Raw genomic sequence first — 16,862 nt, forward strand, 5'->3', positions numbered from 1 at the left:
GACCTTTACCAGTCCACCTGGCTCCTTATAAAGGTTGGTGTTTGTGTCTGAAATCATATCCATAGCACATTCATCCCCAGCCAGCAGGATGAAGCCTGTCCCACCCATCATGTTTTGAGAAAGGACATGAACACTTGCCAAGAAATCTTATCTGGTTTGAGTAATAGCTTGTAGCTGTGAGAAAATAGCAGCTTAAACTGACCTGAAATACAAAACCTTGGAATTTTTTCATTAAAAGATTAAGCTGTGATCATATTACTTTTGATTTTTGTATGTTGAAATCATTGATTATAAATTATATTAGTGTGTGCTCATCTTATTTGTTTTTTTTTTAGACTTGCTTTAAAGCGTCATGCAAACAAAAAAAAACTGCTTTAGGATACAACTTACATTTGAGCATGTTTTAAGACCCAGCAGTCACCATGTCGGCTGACTGATGTTGGCAGATGGATTTACTGCTGTCATGTAAATCTGACATGGACTTACTGTTACTGAAGTATTGAATTCAAGCTTATGTTTCATTTAACCAGTTAGAATTTCAATAATTTTAGCATTACTTTACAGTGTGAAATAAAATTGTCCTTGATTTCAAAATCTTATGTTATTTTGCTGTTATATCAAAAGACATTGGTTAGCATTTTTAGCCAAAGTTATTAAAACCCATTGCGGAGGTTTTAAAGGACCCCTGTTGTGGACTTCTGGGTCACTTTGATGCATAAACGTGTTTTAAATTGAACCACACAATTACATTTTAGGCTGTTTGCTCATCGTGACTATCCAGCTGAAAGGTGAACCTCGACCGCAGTCCCTACTCCTTTGTACCCTGCAACAGGGTACAAAGGAAGTTTTTCCATGACTTCCCTGTATTTTTCTTCACCCATGTTCCCCTGTATTCTATCTAATTTTCCTTTCACTTCTGAAGAAAAGCCCCAGCACTGCATGACACTGCCACCAGTTCTCCCTAAATAAGGTGTTTTGTTACTGTAATATGTAGACCTAACCAGGAAGTTTATATTTGATCTCTCTATTCCCAACTGGATCTTTATAAGTGCACCATTATGTCTTGGTATATTTGCAGTTGTCCCATACTCCATTCCACTTTCAGAGGACTGAATGGAGCTCTACTAAGTTTTTAAACTTGAGATATTTAACCCTGCTTTAAACTTACAACTTTCTCCCTGACCTGTTCAGAGACATGTTCTCTGTTCTCTAAAAGAAACTTGGAGGACTTTATGGAAAAACTGGATTAATAATGATCTTCAATTACAACTTAGTGTTAATGAGCTCACTAATGAGAAAATTACACTTGCACTGGATTTCAAGTGGGTAAAACATAAATGGGCCTTACCATACAGTACATGTGCACTATTTTGGCATTTGTGCAAAATGTTAAAAGTCTGAAGTTTATAGTGTGGATTTTTGAGATATGTAGCTAACAGGGCATAACATGTTCTTGTTTTCAGAAAGGTAAATATCTCTTTAAAACCGTGTCCTGAGAAAAGAACAAAACTGTGCAAGCAAAAGTGCTTCGCTGTGTGTGTACTCTTGCTGAACCTAATGGTTAGCAATCAATCTTGGAGACATGAAAATGCACTGCAGCTTTGGTTCAGTGGCAGTCAGAATGTCAGTTTCAACAAAAAGAGATCAGATAAAATCAGCCAGCCGACACTGAAACCGTTTTGTTTGAAAATTTAATGCATTTCTTTCATTACTTGCACAATTACTCATCCTTGACCATTTCAAGTTTCCGTGGCACCTTGCTTATCCCAGCGGCTCCCAAGCATCATAGTGTGAAGTAAAGCATCTTAAATGGGCGAGTGAGCCATTATGTTGCAGAAAAGTTCAAATTTGAAGCACAAGCAACTAGATGAATCTAATACATTTATGATCACAAGAAATATACAGCCACTAACATGGAGCTCTACTGCCATTACAATACGTGAGGAGAAAAAGGTATAAAGGCAAAGAGGTAATGTGACATGATGTAAAATAAACTGACTGGTAAACTATTCACCACAAAGACAACTTTTTGTTCATTGGACTTAACATATACAAAAGGAAAATAAAATCACAGTAAAGATACAGACATTTTTAAAGCACTGTCTGATTTTGCATCATGAACGATGGTTGTTTTCCAGTTCGTTTCTAGAAACTTTCATCAAGATTCCTGGTTCACCATGAAGCAAAGCCATCTTCAATGCTTCGTATACCACCTCAGCTTTTCCTACCACAAAGAGCAAAATCAAATTCGAAAAAAATAAAATAAAATAAAACCAACCCATAGAAATTACTGACACAAAGAAACAAAAGGTCAAGTGAGAGGGTTCGCCGTTTCTAGCATGCATGCAAATTCTGGCACAAATCTGACGGGTTTCAAACCATTTTCCAACTGGGCATTGAATCCAGTTCCGTCAGAAAGGCAGTGTAGTAGTGAAATATTTCATTCATTAATCTATCAGAAAATATGCAGGTTCCTGGAGCAAAAGGGATGAGATGTGCAACACTTATTCAATTACTCTGCAGTGTAATGTTTTGGTCTGAAGAATGGATTCAACTGGAAAGTTGACATAATTCTAACGTCTTCTCAGAGAAATTGAGGATGTGAATTTATCCGATTTTCTTTCACCAGTCCTGTGTGGAGATGCCTTTATCATGTTCATCTGTGTATTTTGTAACAGTGACAATTATAAATTTCATGCAAAAAAAACCTAAAAGAGATGGAATACGAAGCTATAGGGGTTCAAGAAGGACACCGTCTCTCTATAGTACAACACATCTCATCTTTGACTGTATCGTAAACACAAAAAAAACCTTATGGTCCGTTTATCAATAACAGTGGTCACCAACCCTGGTTATAGAGAAGGCTTATACAGATTAAATGATGCTCTTAGCCCTTATAATTAGCTGATTCTATCCAACATCCAAAGCCTTGTAAAGCTGAGGGCAATGCTCTCTGAAAACAGGGACGAAGACCACTGTGGTAGTGTACGCTTCTAAGCCGGATACTCAGTTCTCTGCCGGTTTTTCTAACAGAGACTTGATTTGAGCATGCAGGGGTTCACACACAGCCTGGTATCCGTGAGCAGTCAGGTGAAGGTAGTCATACATATCCTGATGGGAGATGCTTCCATCCGAAAGGACAAAACCTGGATCCACGTTAAAGAAGGAGGCGTGGGACAGAGACGATAAGGCATCCTGGACTAGCTTGTTCACCTCGGCGTTTCGCTCTCGTAGAGGGTTTGGCATTCTACCTCTGGGAAGTACACCCTGAAAAAGAGATGGTGTAATTTCCTGAGCAACTTTAGATAAATAGATAGACACAGTTATTATATTTACATATGTCAAGAAGTCTGACGGAAAGTTGCTTCTATACATAACATTTATTTCCACTTCAAACAAATACATGTTCAAAGTACAATAATGATATCCAGCTATCTGATACAATTGTCACATAATATTTCAACTATGTAGGAGAGTGTTTTCATGACAGTGTCTTAAAAATGTTTTAAATGCTTACACACCACCTAATTAGTCTGACTATGGTTAGTTCTATTGAAAGATGAATTAGAAAAAAATTACACTCCACAGGCGTACAGAAACGTAGAAATATATCCTGAATACTTGGAGAATATATTTTTAAGAGGTGTACGCATATGCTTGACACCCTGTTAGATTTAATTGTAAAAGACTTTAGAAACCACACTGTTATATGCTTCCTCTTAACAATGGTGTGCTGCTTTGGGTTGGTCAATCACCTAAAATTTCCAAAAAAATACACTAAAGTCTGTGGTTGTAATGTAACAAAATGTAGAAAAGTTCATGAGGTATGAATACTCTTGCAATATACCGCGCTTGAGTACATATTACATGAAAGACCTAAAAGTTTAAAAGGCTGTGAAGCATGCATTCTCTTGACACAATCTCAACTCCCTCTCCAAAACAAATCCAGTGTTAAGCCGCACTGTCTCCAGGAAACTGATGTTTTCAATAATTGAGAAAGCTGAGATGTGACTTAAAGAGGTGACTTAACTTTATAGTTTGATGGTTGTGTGAATTTCATTTGTTTTTTTTTCTCCAGTCATGAAGGTAAGTTGATTAAGCACTTCCTAAGAGGCATTTATCTGGACAAACTTACAAGTACAAGCGTGTGGGCGTTGGGGAGCTTGTTGTGGATGAGTTGGACAATCTCCATGATACCACCGGCAATCTGTTCGGCTGTGTGACCGTGATTGTTTGTGCCAACCCACAGCACCACGACCTGGAGCAAAAAAAGAGACAGAACACAAAAGGCTGAGCACATGTCACTGATAGTCTGGCGTCATTGTACCTGGAGCTTGGAAATGGAGCACAAGCAGTCTTTTGTGAGCAAAAACAAGCGAGCTCATGTTCTCTATATCCGGCAGGGTTCTCAACCTTTGGACTGATGTTATCCAGTTCGCCATTGGTCAGCCTCCACAGCACATGCTGCGTTGCATCGCCACCGATTCCGAAGTTAAGGCAATGGAGAGGAGAGAACAACTGCCGCCATATCTGTAGAAAAACATATGGGAATTTATCAAAATAGGCTTGCATTTTTTTTTTTTACTTTATGCATCTTGGCTTACAGTTATATCAGGCACACAGGTTTAGAAACTTTCATTTTAAGGTGCTGAAATGACCACTAAATATAGTGTGCTCATAAATAGCAACTCTGTAATACATAGAAGAAAGTTTTGGGGCAGGTTCAAACAAATTAAATGAGCTTAAATGTAGATCTTTATATAAATTGTCATTTTTCAGGTTTTTACTTCAGCTGTTTTCAGTTGTTTATCAATGAGGGTTCTTTTCCGGCCTTGTGTGGTTTGTCTTCTGTAGAATAAACACTGCTTTGTCTAGAGAAATCAGGTGATTGGTTAAAGCCCTGCAGAATATACAACTTCTTCACATATGAAAAGGTCTATTATACGACTTGTTCTGTTTGCACTGACACTCTCTTTTGACTCATTGTCCATTTGTACTTTAATCTTTGCACAGTCAGGTGTATTAAATTTGTCTTAATCTGACAGAATAGTCTTTTATGTTTCTGTTTTCTGCTATACTATGAATAAGCACTAGTTATCTACAGCTACAGTAAGCTATACATGTCCAGGGATCCTGCATTCGCGTGTTGTTTCTTCTTACAGTGTTCTCTTTCTCCATTTCATTGATGCATCTTGTTTTAATTTCACTACAGCAAACTTGAGCACATAAGTATTCAGTGCAATTACATATTACAAATTTTTGAAATTCTAATTTAAGGTAGAACTGTGGATGAATGTGTCCTGTGATGTTACCCCAAACTGATGCATGAGCTGAACAAGAGAGTCTCCCACAAATACGACATCTGGCTCTCTCTCTTTGCACTCAGAGACAAAGCGGACGTGCTACAAGGAGAGAATATATTTATAATTCGATTACTCACAAACCGTCAAAATTATGCAAACTATAAATACTAAACACAAACAAACAAAACAAAAGAACATTGCATATTTGGTTATACTTTGGGAGGCTGAGGGTAATTGCTTGGAATAAGACTGGGGTAATGGGTGGAAAAATCTCAGCAGATTAACTAGTAGATGATTGAAATCCAGCATTAGTAAAGGATAGCATTTACCTTTATTTACATGGTCTTATATGCATTTAATCGAAATAAATAAATAACCCAATCCTCACGACGGTCACGTTGTGTCACATACCTGAGACATCCACCGTCCATCTCCCTGACTGTCTTCACAGGGAGTGGGTGTGGCGGCTGGGTTTGAGGCTTCTGCGCTCATATTTTTGGTTTTACCTTTCTTAGAACGCGGTCACGTAGCGTTTTGTTTCTGTTTTGTCAACACAACGCACACCAGTCAGCTAAGCGCCAACCGCTGTATGCTACAGAAATCTATGGAGGCTCACAGAATTAGCCACAATAGCTAGCCTACTTGGTAGAGTACAAACAGATGCAGCTTAAAACATAAAAGGCCAGGCACTGAATATGTAAAAAGGCTGTTGTGTGCAGAATGGAGTACGCAAGAGTTTTAAGTAACCCTTACATCCAGAAATAATGATTTTAAATGGCTAACATTAATAAAAAAAATATCGATATCTTCCAGTTCCGTTACAGGAAGTCAATTTTTACTGAGTGTGTGCCTGAACCACTGTCCCCAAAGAGCGATAACATCAATATTTCCACGCATTTTCAATTTTAATTTTAATAGTACGGTCAATAAGTGTTTTTAGTTTAATACTAGCATGGAGTTTGTTAAAAATTAGCAAAAATATACACCGTTTAAACAAAAATATGATTAGTAATGAGACAGATCTACCCCATTATTTGTCAAAAATGGTTTCGCCCTTCTTGTCGTCGTTCGAGGGTGTCAGTACTGCGCAGTTGGGCTGCGCAAAGAAACGCAGATTCGGTGTGTTGCCAAGCAACGAAAGATTCAAGGACGAGGAAAGTACCGGACCATTTCGGTAAGGCACAAGTGTTGTCTAAACACTTTTATGTTACTGTATAATACTACCTTCATGTTCTCTAGTCACTAAATATTAACCTAAATTTAAAGTAAATGTATTCGTTTTTATATGTGTGTGCATGTTTTGTTTTTTAGAATCCACAGCAGCTATTTCATGATTTAGATTAGATTACACCTGTTGGTTGACGTTACCAGCTGGCTAACCGTTGTTAACTGATTGGACGATCCCAGAAATAAGGATTTATTAAATGTATGAGCCCATAAATGCTGTCAGACTTGATATAATTAGTGTGGAAACTCTTTGTCACATGTGTGTCAGTTTGACACAGGATTGTGGATGCCCTGTTTCTGTTGTAGTTAGTATTTCCTGTGACTCATTTTCTTATGCTGCTGGTGTTGTGCTTTAGGTGGCCCTTGCTTAGCTTCCTATATATCAGCGTTGTTGAAAATTATGTGGGTACACATGGCTCTACATCATGATTTTATAACAGGATCAAAAGTATGTCCTAATTCAAGTTTGAAGAAAAACTCAAAGGTGCTCAACACCATTGCTTTTGACACCTTAAAAGAGCTTCGTCTGCTCCATCTCAGTTTAGTTACTTGTGATTTCTGGCAGGAATAGACTTGATTATTGTGGACCTTTTCCAAAGTAGCCTGAACAGATGATACTCAGATCTCTGTGAGAAGGACGCCATCTCTGGGCAATCCTGGGGCGGTGTCCTGCAACTCTTAGATGTCTCCCTGGTCCAACACACTTGAATCCAACAGCTGAATCACCTCCTAAGTGCAGTCAAGTTCTCCAGAGTCCTGCTAACGACTTCATTATGTGACTCAGGTGTGTTGAATTTGGGACACATCTAAAAGTTGCAGGGGACCAGCCCTGGAGGCCTGGAGTTGCCCACCCCTGCATTAGTAGCTGCTGACAGATTCTTAGAAATTACACTTGTCCATGTTTGCACAATTTCAGTTCCCCTAAATGTACAACTGTTGGTTTAAAATGCTAGAACACCCTGTCAGCTTTATTTAGGGGACAGTCATCCCCAAAAGTTTTAAAACGGACAAAAATGTTTTTTGTTGTACAGAGTTTAGTTCTTTACATTTATTTGCAATATTTGTCAGATGTTTGTATGATACATTGAAGTTAATACACATTTAATCAATTAATGAAGGCATTCATTGAATAGTACATCACATTACTAAAGTGCTCACAGGTTTTGAAAAGCATGATATGAACGTGAACCTGGGATTTTAATGCTTTGGTCCCAAAGCCACTTATTTCTTACTTTAGTTTTGAGGTTGATTCCATTTTTGTACAGTGAAAAGCATCGCTCATCGCCAGAATTGGTCCTGAATTGTCTGACGAACTCGCTTCTGGAGCATGGTTTGATAATATTTTTAATTAATGCAGGATTTTTAGGCAATTTCTGAGTGGTTTTTGGATGATTCACTGTCAGCATGGGATGACTCTTTTCTTCTCCAGACAGTCTTATTCTGCATGTTTGTTTTTTTAATGAAGAATACTTTTACTTTAGTCAATTTGTACCCCAATCCTGAATGTGATTGGTCCTTGATGATTTTCTTGAATAAGATGGCTTTTTTAGTGCTCTTCTAGTACTTCTATAAACACTCCCACCTTCCAGATGTCATTCCTAAGCAGGTCCTGCACTGCTGACAACCTGATCTGTTTGTTCAATCCCTTTGGTGTTTGGAGATAGTCTTGAAAATTGTTGAACTTTCTTTGGTACCCTGAAACATTATTTTCAGCAAATAGATATATTCTTGCTTGTTGAGCCCTTTTGATGCAAAGCAATAATGATGACAGAAAGTTTTTAATTGGGGGAAACTGCTGTTGACATAAGAAAAAATATTTTAAAGCAACCATTATGCTCTTAGTATCAGCTGTGCTGTCCTTGTTAATACAATTTCCCCAAGCTTCCCATAAAATCAATGAAATAGGGGATTTCATGTTATTTTGGGGTAGCATGAAATTCAGTCATATTCAATAAATTAGACCAGTTTTGAAAAGTAAATTTATTTCAGGGTTAGTAAACATCATAAACAAATAGAATCATTAAGACAAAGGAACATGGCAGACAGACTAGGGTTAGAGTTATGGAAAAGTTTAAAGCACAGTTAGGTTATTAAACAATCTCTCAACCTTTGAACATCTCACAAAGCACTGTTCAATCCCTTGTCTGAAAATGGAAAGCATATTACATCACTGCAAATTTAACAAGAAATAGCCAGCCGCCTGTATGGAAGAATTGAAATAGTTGAAAAATAGCTACGAGAAATCTCAGTTGCAGTTTCCCTGAGGAGACAGACATTTTCATTTATCAGTTTATGTTATCTTTCCACAGATCCCCTTGCAGCATGAGCCACGTATGTGGCAGGTCTTCATCAGAAAAAAAATATTCATACAAAAATCAGTCCAAAGCAACAGATAAAAAGTGTTGTTGTGTCACCACACTGACTGGAGACTCAAAATATTTTATCCATGGCAGAGACAAGCAGCACAAAATAAAACGTCTTAGGACCCGCAAGGAGAGATGTCAGATGAGGGCTGACAAGAGAGACACCTCAAAAAACAAGTCACACCACCATCACTGTTTTTCCCAAAGCAAGAAGAACTTGATCTTTTACCCAAACAATCACCACAGTTGTCATTTACCCACAAGGAAAAATGCACAAATTTTAAGCACTGTTCCTGTTACACAGGAGCCGAGTATCATCACAGAAAGCCGCCTCTTAGGACACCATGGTCTCTTCAACCATGAGGTGAAGTCCATCAATATTGAACGTGTGCTAGGTGAGCAGAGCAAACTTGAAGAAAGTGAAGAAAAAACAAATGAGAACAATAACACCCCCTATTTATCATCCACACCTTCTAATCTCATTCTGCTCTCCAGTGATGGTTTGCTGGGTGCGGACGCTGATGTACCAGTTAAAAAGAAAGCAAAGACTTCTACAAAGACCCATGATGACTCCCAAGATATTGAAATGACGAACCTGCAGTTTAGCAATCCAGGGGCAGATATCACATCCGGTCAGAGACTTCAGCAACAACTTCCCTCTTCTTGTGAAAGTTTTAAAAGCACCGACCAAAGTAAAAAACGCTTCCAAACAACAAAGACCAAACACACAGATAGTAGTATGTCTGGAATGGACAAAGCCTTACAACCAAAGCCTCTTGATACTAGAGATAAAATTAAGACCGTGAACAAGACAATAAATGGAGACCAGGACTCTTCATCTGAAACAGATTATCTAGTATCAAGTCCACGACATGTTGCCTCACTCTCTGCTGACAACTTTGACCAACAGAACTTACACCAAGATCCAGAACACGTATGGAAGACGACACATGAAGTGGCAGAACATTTGAGTGAATGGCTGCATTTTCCAGTACCACACAGGAGAGACTTATCGTCAGAAACCAGGGAGGTGTTACTAAAAGCCCTGCAAGAGAGACATGGGCCCCACCTTCAAGCAAACCTCCAGGAGATGCAGCGAACGCTTAGATTTTATAAAGATCCTTCACAGGCCTCAATTGAGCAAGAACAACACATGATGAGAGACGACAAGCTTTTTTCTACAGGTAAAAAAAAATTACATTTACTTAATTTTTATGTTTATCATTTAACTTTCAAAGAAACATAGTAGTTCATAGTTTGACCCTTCAATTCTGATAACGGCGTCAGTTTGGATGGCTTTTTAAAACAGAAAAATTTGGTCATCCTACTCTTCATGTTCATACTATGGCAATCTTGGGCCTTGAACAGTATTATTATACAATGATATGCTGTGTAGCGAACAATCATTAAAAATATCTTATCTTTTCATAGGAACACATCAATCAATCAATGAAGTAAAAATTATATCTTTTTCAAAGGTTTTCTTAATTGTTTTTAAATTAGGTTTTAAATAACCTACTATTCTGAAAGTAGGTTATTTAAAAGGGATTTCTTTTGGGGCAAATGTAGTTGAAGAAAATATTAATCCAGTTTTTGGTTTTATTCATGACAGCTTCAAATGGTATTGATGCTTCAAACTGGGTTGAAAATTGTTTCATGTCATGAGTTGTAGCTTAGCAATAGATTACAATACATACATAGTCGATATTTGTTTTAAAAAGCAGCAGTACTTCTTGGATTTATAGCAGTTCTTTAGTTTTGCTTCCCTCTTTCAGATGCATCTGTGAAAACCACAGGAAGTGAACGTTTATGTTGGACATCCAGTCCTCAGACATGCAACAATCTACAACAGGTATAGATCTTAAAGCTACAATCTTTATCACTGCAAACACAGAGGTACAGCTCAATATTTATATGGCTTCAGGATTATATATGTCAGACTGCATAAAAAAGTAGGATTGAGAGAACAAACCAAAGTGGGTATTTTCATCTTTAGACTTTTTCATTCAAACTTCATTTTAACTTTTTTTTATTGCTATATTTCTTTAAATGCTTTTTAATGTTAGACACTATATTCACTGTTTTTTTTTTCTTTTTGTTTTTTTTTGTTAAGATTACTGAAGAGTTGGCAAACCCTGTGAACACCTTCGTCAAACCCTTGGATGAAACCTTTAAACCTGGTTTCTCTCCCTTCCTTCACATGGACTTTGAGCCTTCTGGAACTTCAGTGAGTGACTTGTTTGCTCACTCTCCCATATCATACCAACAAGACAATGTCTCAGGGCGTGAACTCTGGGAAACCAACAAATGTAAGACTCAAGAATCAGATTTGCTTGATTCGTTTCAAAACAATTTTGTGAACCAAACTAGGAACTTGAGAGAGCGGCTGAGTGAGCAACAGCCACATCATAGCAACGTCCAGCCTTTCTTTTCCCACCAAGATAGACATTCAGCAGATCTGCATGGTTTTCCCCGGGAACAGAACCCATCTAAAACTGACAGGTTTTATTTTGCTCCTTTCTTCCCATCAAAAAGTCACCGCCACTCGCAGAGTAATCACTTACAAGGTTTTGGTCAGTTTTCACCTGTTCACCAAAATTTCCGGCCCGATCCTATTGACATGATGCACTACCCCCCATCACACATGCTTGAAAGAAACCTGGCACCTCCATCTTCATCCTTACCAAGTCCGGAGCAATGGTCTTTTCCTCCTATGAGACTGTACTAATACGTGGTTAAGCTCTGAATGGACAACTGCCTGTTGACATTGCTCTCTGAGTTTTGTACCATTTAGACAAAGTATTCATGTGTGCTTATTTGAAGCAGTATTAAACTGAAAAAACAACAATAGGTGTCATCACAAACTATTTTTGGTTCAATTTGTGTTCATTAAAGGCAACAACCAATTATGCATTATGTGCATCTTTAGAACATCTTTTATTATGCTGACTGCTACATTACAAATACATGCACAAAAGTGTACAATTCTTTAAGAAGCTTGAGTTTTTTTCTGGTTTAGAAAATGCTGTTTTGAAAGTTGTTTCTCACTTATTGTGACTGCCAAACACGATCTACATTTATGGAAAAAACTGTATGACAGAACATCTGAGAATCTGTAAGAATATAAATGAACATAGAAATAAATTGGTCATAACATGCTAACTACTATTGGTGTTTGCATAAAAAATAATTTATATACATTTACAATTGCATTACATAACTTGTGTCAATAAACAAAGGGCACCTGTTTAAGGTTGCAAATAATCTTCATCGTCCGATAAGAGTTTCTCATAATTTCCTGTTTCATTGCTGGCTCGAGCAAAGTCTTCATCTGGGTCATTTTGTTCGGTTTCCAGTCTGTTGCCTGCTCTGATTGCCCTGCGTAGCTGATTCCAGAACAGCTCTTGGGCCTGTGAGGGATCAGTGCAGTCAGGGCCAGGCCACTGAAGATAGGTCTTTTTCAACATAACTTTCCTCATGCGGTGGTAGGATGACAGCTGCCTCTCGGAAATTGGCTCCAGAAACACGAGCAGAAGGACGTCTCGGTGCTCATCGAAGAGCCTGTAACTTGCGAGCTGGATCTCCAGAGAGCACCACTCACTCCGGAGGAAGTTTTTGCTCACGACACAAATGGTTTTTCTGCTGCTGTACACTGCAGTGACGATGTTGTCCACAATGTAGCGACCCACCTCAAAGTCCCTGTGATGCAAGCAGAGCTTAAAAGATGATCCATTTCCCTCCAAGTTGGGCAACAACTGATTCATGACCCACTCCTCATCAGAGAAATTATAGGAGATGAAAGCATCATATGTACACTTTTCCTCCTTCTCCCTGAGTCTCCTCCAGTGATCACTAAACCAGGAGCGGAACACATAGTAGCTGTACTTGATTTTCCAGTACAGTTTGACATAAAATAAAGGAGAGACTGTAAACAGAAAGATCACAGCTGCTGTGCTGAAAAACAGATACTTTCCTTGATCAATATAGCAAACCTTTGTATCAAAGTTGTGAAATTTTTGTTTTTTATCCACTTGACATTTCATTTCGTAGAGATAGACTATCTGAACATTTGGGTTATTTACTGTGTAATTTTGCAGAAGGCTGTTTTTGCAGGTACAGCTAAGAGGGACATTACGCATATCAAGGTAATGGAGTTTAGGTAAACTCTCAAGAGCATCTACTGAAATGCTCTGCATCACATTACGATTTAGCTGAAGCATGCGTAGCTTTGTAAAATTCCCAAATACATCCTTGGAGAAGTTCTGAATTCCCATATTTTCTACAACCAACCTGGTCAGATTTCTGAGATTCTTGAAGACTCCTGGTTTCAATTGGGCCACTCCAACACAACAGTTATCCAGTGTGAGGAACTTTAAGCTTGTCAGATCATCAAAGGCTTCAGGAGGAAGAAAATCAATTTTGTTGTTGGTGAGGTACAAAGATTCTAACGAATGGAGTCCTTTGAAAAAGTTTTTAGGTAAAACAACAAGGCCATAATTTCTCTGGCTGTCCAGTTTCAGATCACTGAGTTTGCTGAGGTTTACAAATGGTGAAATTACACTTTCTTTGTAGAAACGAATGAAATTTTTTTGTAAATCCAGCACTGTAAGTGTGTCTTGAAATGCATGGTAGAGTGACGAATCAATTTGTTTCAGGTTGTTTCCATCTAGGTAGAATTTTGAAAGACTTCTTAACCCATCAAGGCCAGAAGGATGTATTTGGGTGATCTTATTACCTCCAAGGTCCAATGTAATTAGATTTCTTAGGTTCATAAAAGTCTCATTAAATATGACAGAAATGCGATTATTGCGCAGATTGAGTATTTGCAGGTTGTAATTATCTTTAAATGTGTCATTAAACAAATCAGTAAGGAGGTTATTGTCCAGTCGGAGGGTCTTAAGATTTTTTAACCCTCTTAGGGCTTTGCGATGGAGAAAAGCAATATTATTTATGTTTAGCTTTAGTGTCTCAATCTTTGGCATGTGACTGAAAGCATATCCACTGACTGAGAGGATGCGATTGTAACGGTAGCTCAGTTCTTTTAAGTTGTTAAAATTGATCGTTTTACAGCTTTCGAGTGAAGTAATATGGTTGTGCTCGGCATTAAACTTCTTGATACCAACTTGTTTGCCTAAAAAGTCCAAGCAGTGTACTTTATTCAGGTCATTGTTGGATAAATCCAAAGCTCCAATGATCTGAGGGCACACAGAAAAGGTAGAATTTGTTGCATTATGAATGCCATTATGTGTTAAATCTATATTTTTAATCCAACTCCGCTTTCTTCTCAGCATTGTGCATAAATCTATAAGTAGACTGTCATTCTTTAGACCCATCCCTGAGAAAACTACATGACCTGCACTGATGTTGCTGATGTTTAAAAACTCCACTGCCTTGACACTCGTTGACCGCAACTGGAGCCTCTTTACGTTTCTCAAATCCACTCCTTCTAGAGCTTTCGTGGAAAGCTTTGAATTAAATGACAGATCAAGCACCTGGATGAATCTGAGGAGTGATGGATTACATCCCAAAGTATGCAGATTGTTTCTACATAGGTCTAAAACCTTGAGGGATTGTGGTAGGGATATATTTGAATCACTGAGTGAAGTCAAGTTGTTGGAGGAAAGATCTAAGAATTTTAGACTTGTTAGATGCGATACAGACTTCACAACTGCAGAAAAATTGGTAAGATTGTTATTCCTCAAATTTAAGGTTTTTAGATTAGCAACATCGGAAAAAATGTCTTCAGGCAATGCCTTTAAAACATTGTTTGTCAGTAAAAGGGAGGTGAGGTTATGCAGGTCCTGAAACAATAAAGGGCTGAGGTCTGACAAATTGTTAAAGGATAAATTTAGATGGTTAAGTTGATGCAGTGTCTGAAAAGCCAAAGGATCAATAGCACTCAGCTTGTTCTTATCCAAACTGAGATACTGTAAGTTTGGTAAATGAGCAAAGCTGTTGTTGGGAATGTGCTGCACAGGGTTGAAAGAAACTGTGAGATTGACAGCAGATCCTGGGAGATCTTTTACAATATCAGATATTTTCGTGTTGTTTCGATTTTTGCATTTGAAACTTGTCAGGATATAGTATGGATCTGCAATGCAGCTTTTAAAGCTGTAGCTGCTGATGAGTTGAACTGCACACAGAATAAGTCCGAGCAGACTAAGCTGATAAGTCAGAGTGGCCATTTTGTCTAGATGACATGGAGAAAAGCAGACTTCAAAAGGTTTTGAACGTTGCCATTGTTGGTTTTCTTGTGATGTCAGATGGGACCTCAATGTAGCTGCACTGTGAATCTGTGAACAGAGATTAATTTCAAATCAGATTGTGTTAAATACTTCAATGATTTAAAAAGCAATAGTTGTAAATGCAAAGACAAATTTCAGTTTTACCCGTTTCCTTGTAGTTTCAGATGGAGTTGTATGATTCAGGTGTGGTTGTATTTGTCATGAAACTGTGACCTTGTGATAAAAATAATACACTATTGTCAATACTTTCATATCCCCACTCCTCGTTCCCTCTTTTTCTTCCTCTCATTTGTATAATTACAAATGCAATCTTCACAATGCTTATTTCAAACTTGTTTGTTTTTGCTCCACCAAATATCAATTAAATGAGAGTTTACTGACGGTAGTAAGTAATATGAAGGTACACCAAGGTAGTTAAAATGACAAAATTGTAAATTATCCTATAATTAAAAGTAATTTCAATTAAATTCCAGAGAAAGCGCCAAAATGACCAGACTTTTCATCGGCTGATTAGAGCTTGGAGCAGCACAGATTTGTTGCACACTCGTGGTATTTCATTTTTTTCCCTTTTAACTTTAAAAAGACAAATCTTTCAATTAGAACATACTGATGGCCATTAACAATATCCACTATTGGTGGAATGTAATCTAAACTAGGAACCTCCAATTACCTTTATTACTGTTTTAAAACTGCAGTCGGTGTACTTGGTGTATGTCTGTTTACCAGCTGATTGCAGTATGATACCAGAGAAGATAGCCTGACTAAATAAACTTCTATTATCAGCTCAGATTCTGTGAATCATAAATAGCTCTAAATATTCTGTGCAATTAGGTCTATAACTCTTACTAAATTTGGCAGACATTTATAATGTAATATTGCTTTAGTTTGATCAAGATAACAAATATTTGCATAGCAGTATTATAACTTTAATAATATTTACATTACATTAGTTACACTTTAAGGATACAGCTCATTTTTTTCTTTTTAAAGAAAAGAGACATGCCATGTGAAACAGGAAACTAACATGCCAGTACATGCACTAATCACAGCAGTTGGTGACGAGTAAGACTAACTGTTAGTTTCATCAGCCTCACGTGACTATTTTAATATTTAGAAGCTTCTCTTCTCCTTACTTTAGCCTGGAGAATTTCCAAAGTTGTTAGCAGAATCGGGAACTAATCTGCCTCTCAAACTTTTGTCAACAAGTCAGAGGAAAATGTCCAAGAGTGCAGCATAAGTTGCAAAATAAAGACATAAGTGAACAAGTAAACTTTTTGTACAGTGCGTCTTTAAGGAACCTATTATTGTGCAAAACCCGTCATGTGATAATGTAACATCACTTTCAAATTAAAGGCACAGTAGCATATTCACTTACTCATTTACTTTATATCTTAAAGAAAATTAGTAAATTTAGTGTCTCAGACTGACCTTAAAACACATCAAACTTACTAACACACTTCCTTACCTGTTCAGATGAGCCCTGATCCTTCCACCTTGTTCCTTCAGAAAGCTCTGTTGCTACATGACTGAAAACACGGACTTATTCAGAAAGAGGAAGATAGTGGCAGCCCACTGAAGTCCTTCCAGATAAAGCTAGTGTACATGACGTTAAAATAAACGAAACCCACAATTAGCTATTTCCCATTTGATTTATTGAAATACCAGTGACTGTGTAAGCACAAGTGAATACAAAAAGTACAAAACATTGCTGTAAAGAAAACATG

The 16,862-nt window shown here is 37.7% G+C and overlaps 3 protein-coding genes across 4 annotated transcripts; 1 reads left to right on the top strand and 2 right to left on the bottom strand.

Annotated features, from left to right (window-relative positions):
* Positions 1 to 1,674: 1,674 nt before the first annotated feature.
* On the bottom strand, positions 1,675 to 6,178 carry pafah1b3 (platelet-activating factor acetylhydrolase, isoform Ib, gamma subunit). The gene is made up of 5 exons (XM_007553721.2): positions 5,715 to 6,178; positions 5,313 to 5,402; positions 4,414 to 4,530; positions 4,136 to 4,258; positions 1,675 to 3,267 (listed from the first exon to the last, which is right to left on the bottom strand). Exons 1-5 carry the CDS (start codon positions 5,793 to 5,795, stop codon positions 3,007 to 3,009), a joined length of 672 nt encoding a protein of 223 aa, XP_007553783.1. The 5' UTR covers positions 5,796 to 6,178; the 3' UTR covers positions 1,675 to 3,006.
* Positions 6,179 to 6,346: 168 nt separating this feature from the next.
* On the top strand, positions 6,347 to 12,055 carry prr19 (proline rich 19). Its single transcript, XM_016672325.1, has 4 exons — positions 6,347 to 6,477; positions 8,840 to 10,077; positions 10,669 to 10,745; positions 11,007 to 12,055. Exons 1-4 carry the CDS (start codon positions 6,347 to 6,349, stop codon positions 11,619 to 11,621), a joined length of 2,061 nt encoding a protein of 686 aa, XP_016527811.1. The 3' UTR covers positions 11,622 to 12,055.
* tlr21 (toll-like receptor 21) lies at positions 11,403 to 16,829 on the bottom strand. Of its 2 annotated transcripts, none has more exons than XM_007553723.2 (3): positions 16,604 to 16,829; positions 15,283 to 15,351; positions 11,403 to 15,186 (listed from the first exon to the last, which is right to left on the bottom strand). In XM_007553723.2, the coding sequence occupies exon 3, from the start codon at positions 15,076 to 15,078 to the stop codon at positions 12,142 to 12,144; it is 2,937 nt and encodes a 978-aa protein (XP_007553785.1). In that variant the 5' UTR covers positions 15,079 to 15,186; positions 15,283 to 15,351; positions 16,604 to 16,829; the 3' UTR covers positions 11,403 to 12,141. The 2 variants fall into 2 exon arrangements, with proteins under 2 accessions (XP_007553785.1, XP_016527853.1); XM_016672367.1 differs by lacking the exon at positions 16,604 to 16,829 and adding an exon at positions 16,272 to 16,530.
* Positions 16,830 to 16,862: the final 33 nt, after the last annotated feature.

This window comes from Poecilia formosa, unplaced genomic scaffold (assembly GCF_000485575.1).
Source record: "Poecilia formosa unplaced genomic scaffold, Poecilia_formosa-5.1.2 Scaffold59, whole genome shotgun sequence".
Lineage (NCBI taxonomy): Eukaryota > Metazoa > Chordata > Actinopteri > Cyprinodontiformes > Poeciliidae > Poecilia > Poecilia formosa.

Bases quoted from the DNA above. Each gene is read 5' to 3' on its own strand.
- pafah1b3 (XM_007553721.2), bottom strand. From the start codon at position 5,795: ATGAGCGCAGAAGCCTCAAACCCAGCCGCCACACCCACTCCCTGTGAA. The intron at 5,403-5,714 runs GTATGTGACACA...CTCTCCTTGTAG, and splicing joins ATGGACGGTGGATGTCTCAG to CACGTCCGCTTTGTCTCTGA. The intron at 4,531-5,312 runs GTAACATCACAG...GTTTTTCTACAG, and splicing joins AGCTCATGCATCAGTTTGGG to ATATGGCGGCAGTTGTTCTC.
- prr19 (XM_016672325.1), top strand. From the start codon at position 6,347: ATGGTTTCGCCCTTCTTGTCGTCGTTCGAGGGTGTCAGTACTGCGCAG. The intron at 6,478-8,839 runs GTAAGGCACAAG...ATCTTTCCACAG, and splicing joins GAAAGTACCGGACCATTTCG to ATCCCCTTGCAGCATGAGCC. The intron at 10,746-11,006 runs GTATAGATCTTA...TTTTTTGTTAAG, and splicing joins CATGCAACAATCTACAACAG to ATTACTGAAGAGTTGGCAAA.
- tlr21 (XM_007553723.2), bottom strand. From the start codon at position 15,078: ATGGCCACTCTGACTTATCAGCTTAGTCTGCTCGGACTTATTCTGTGT.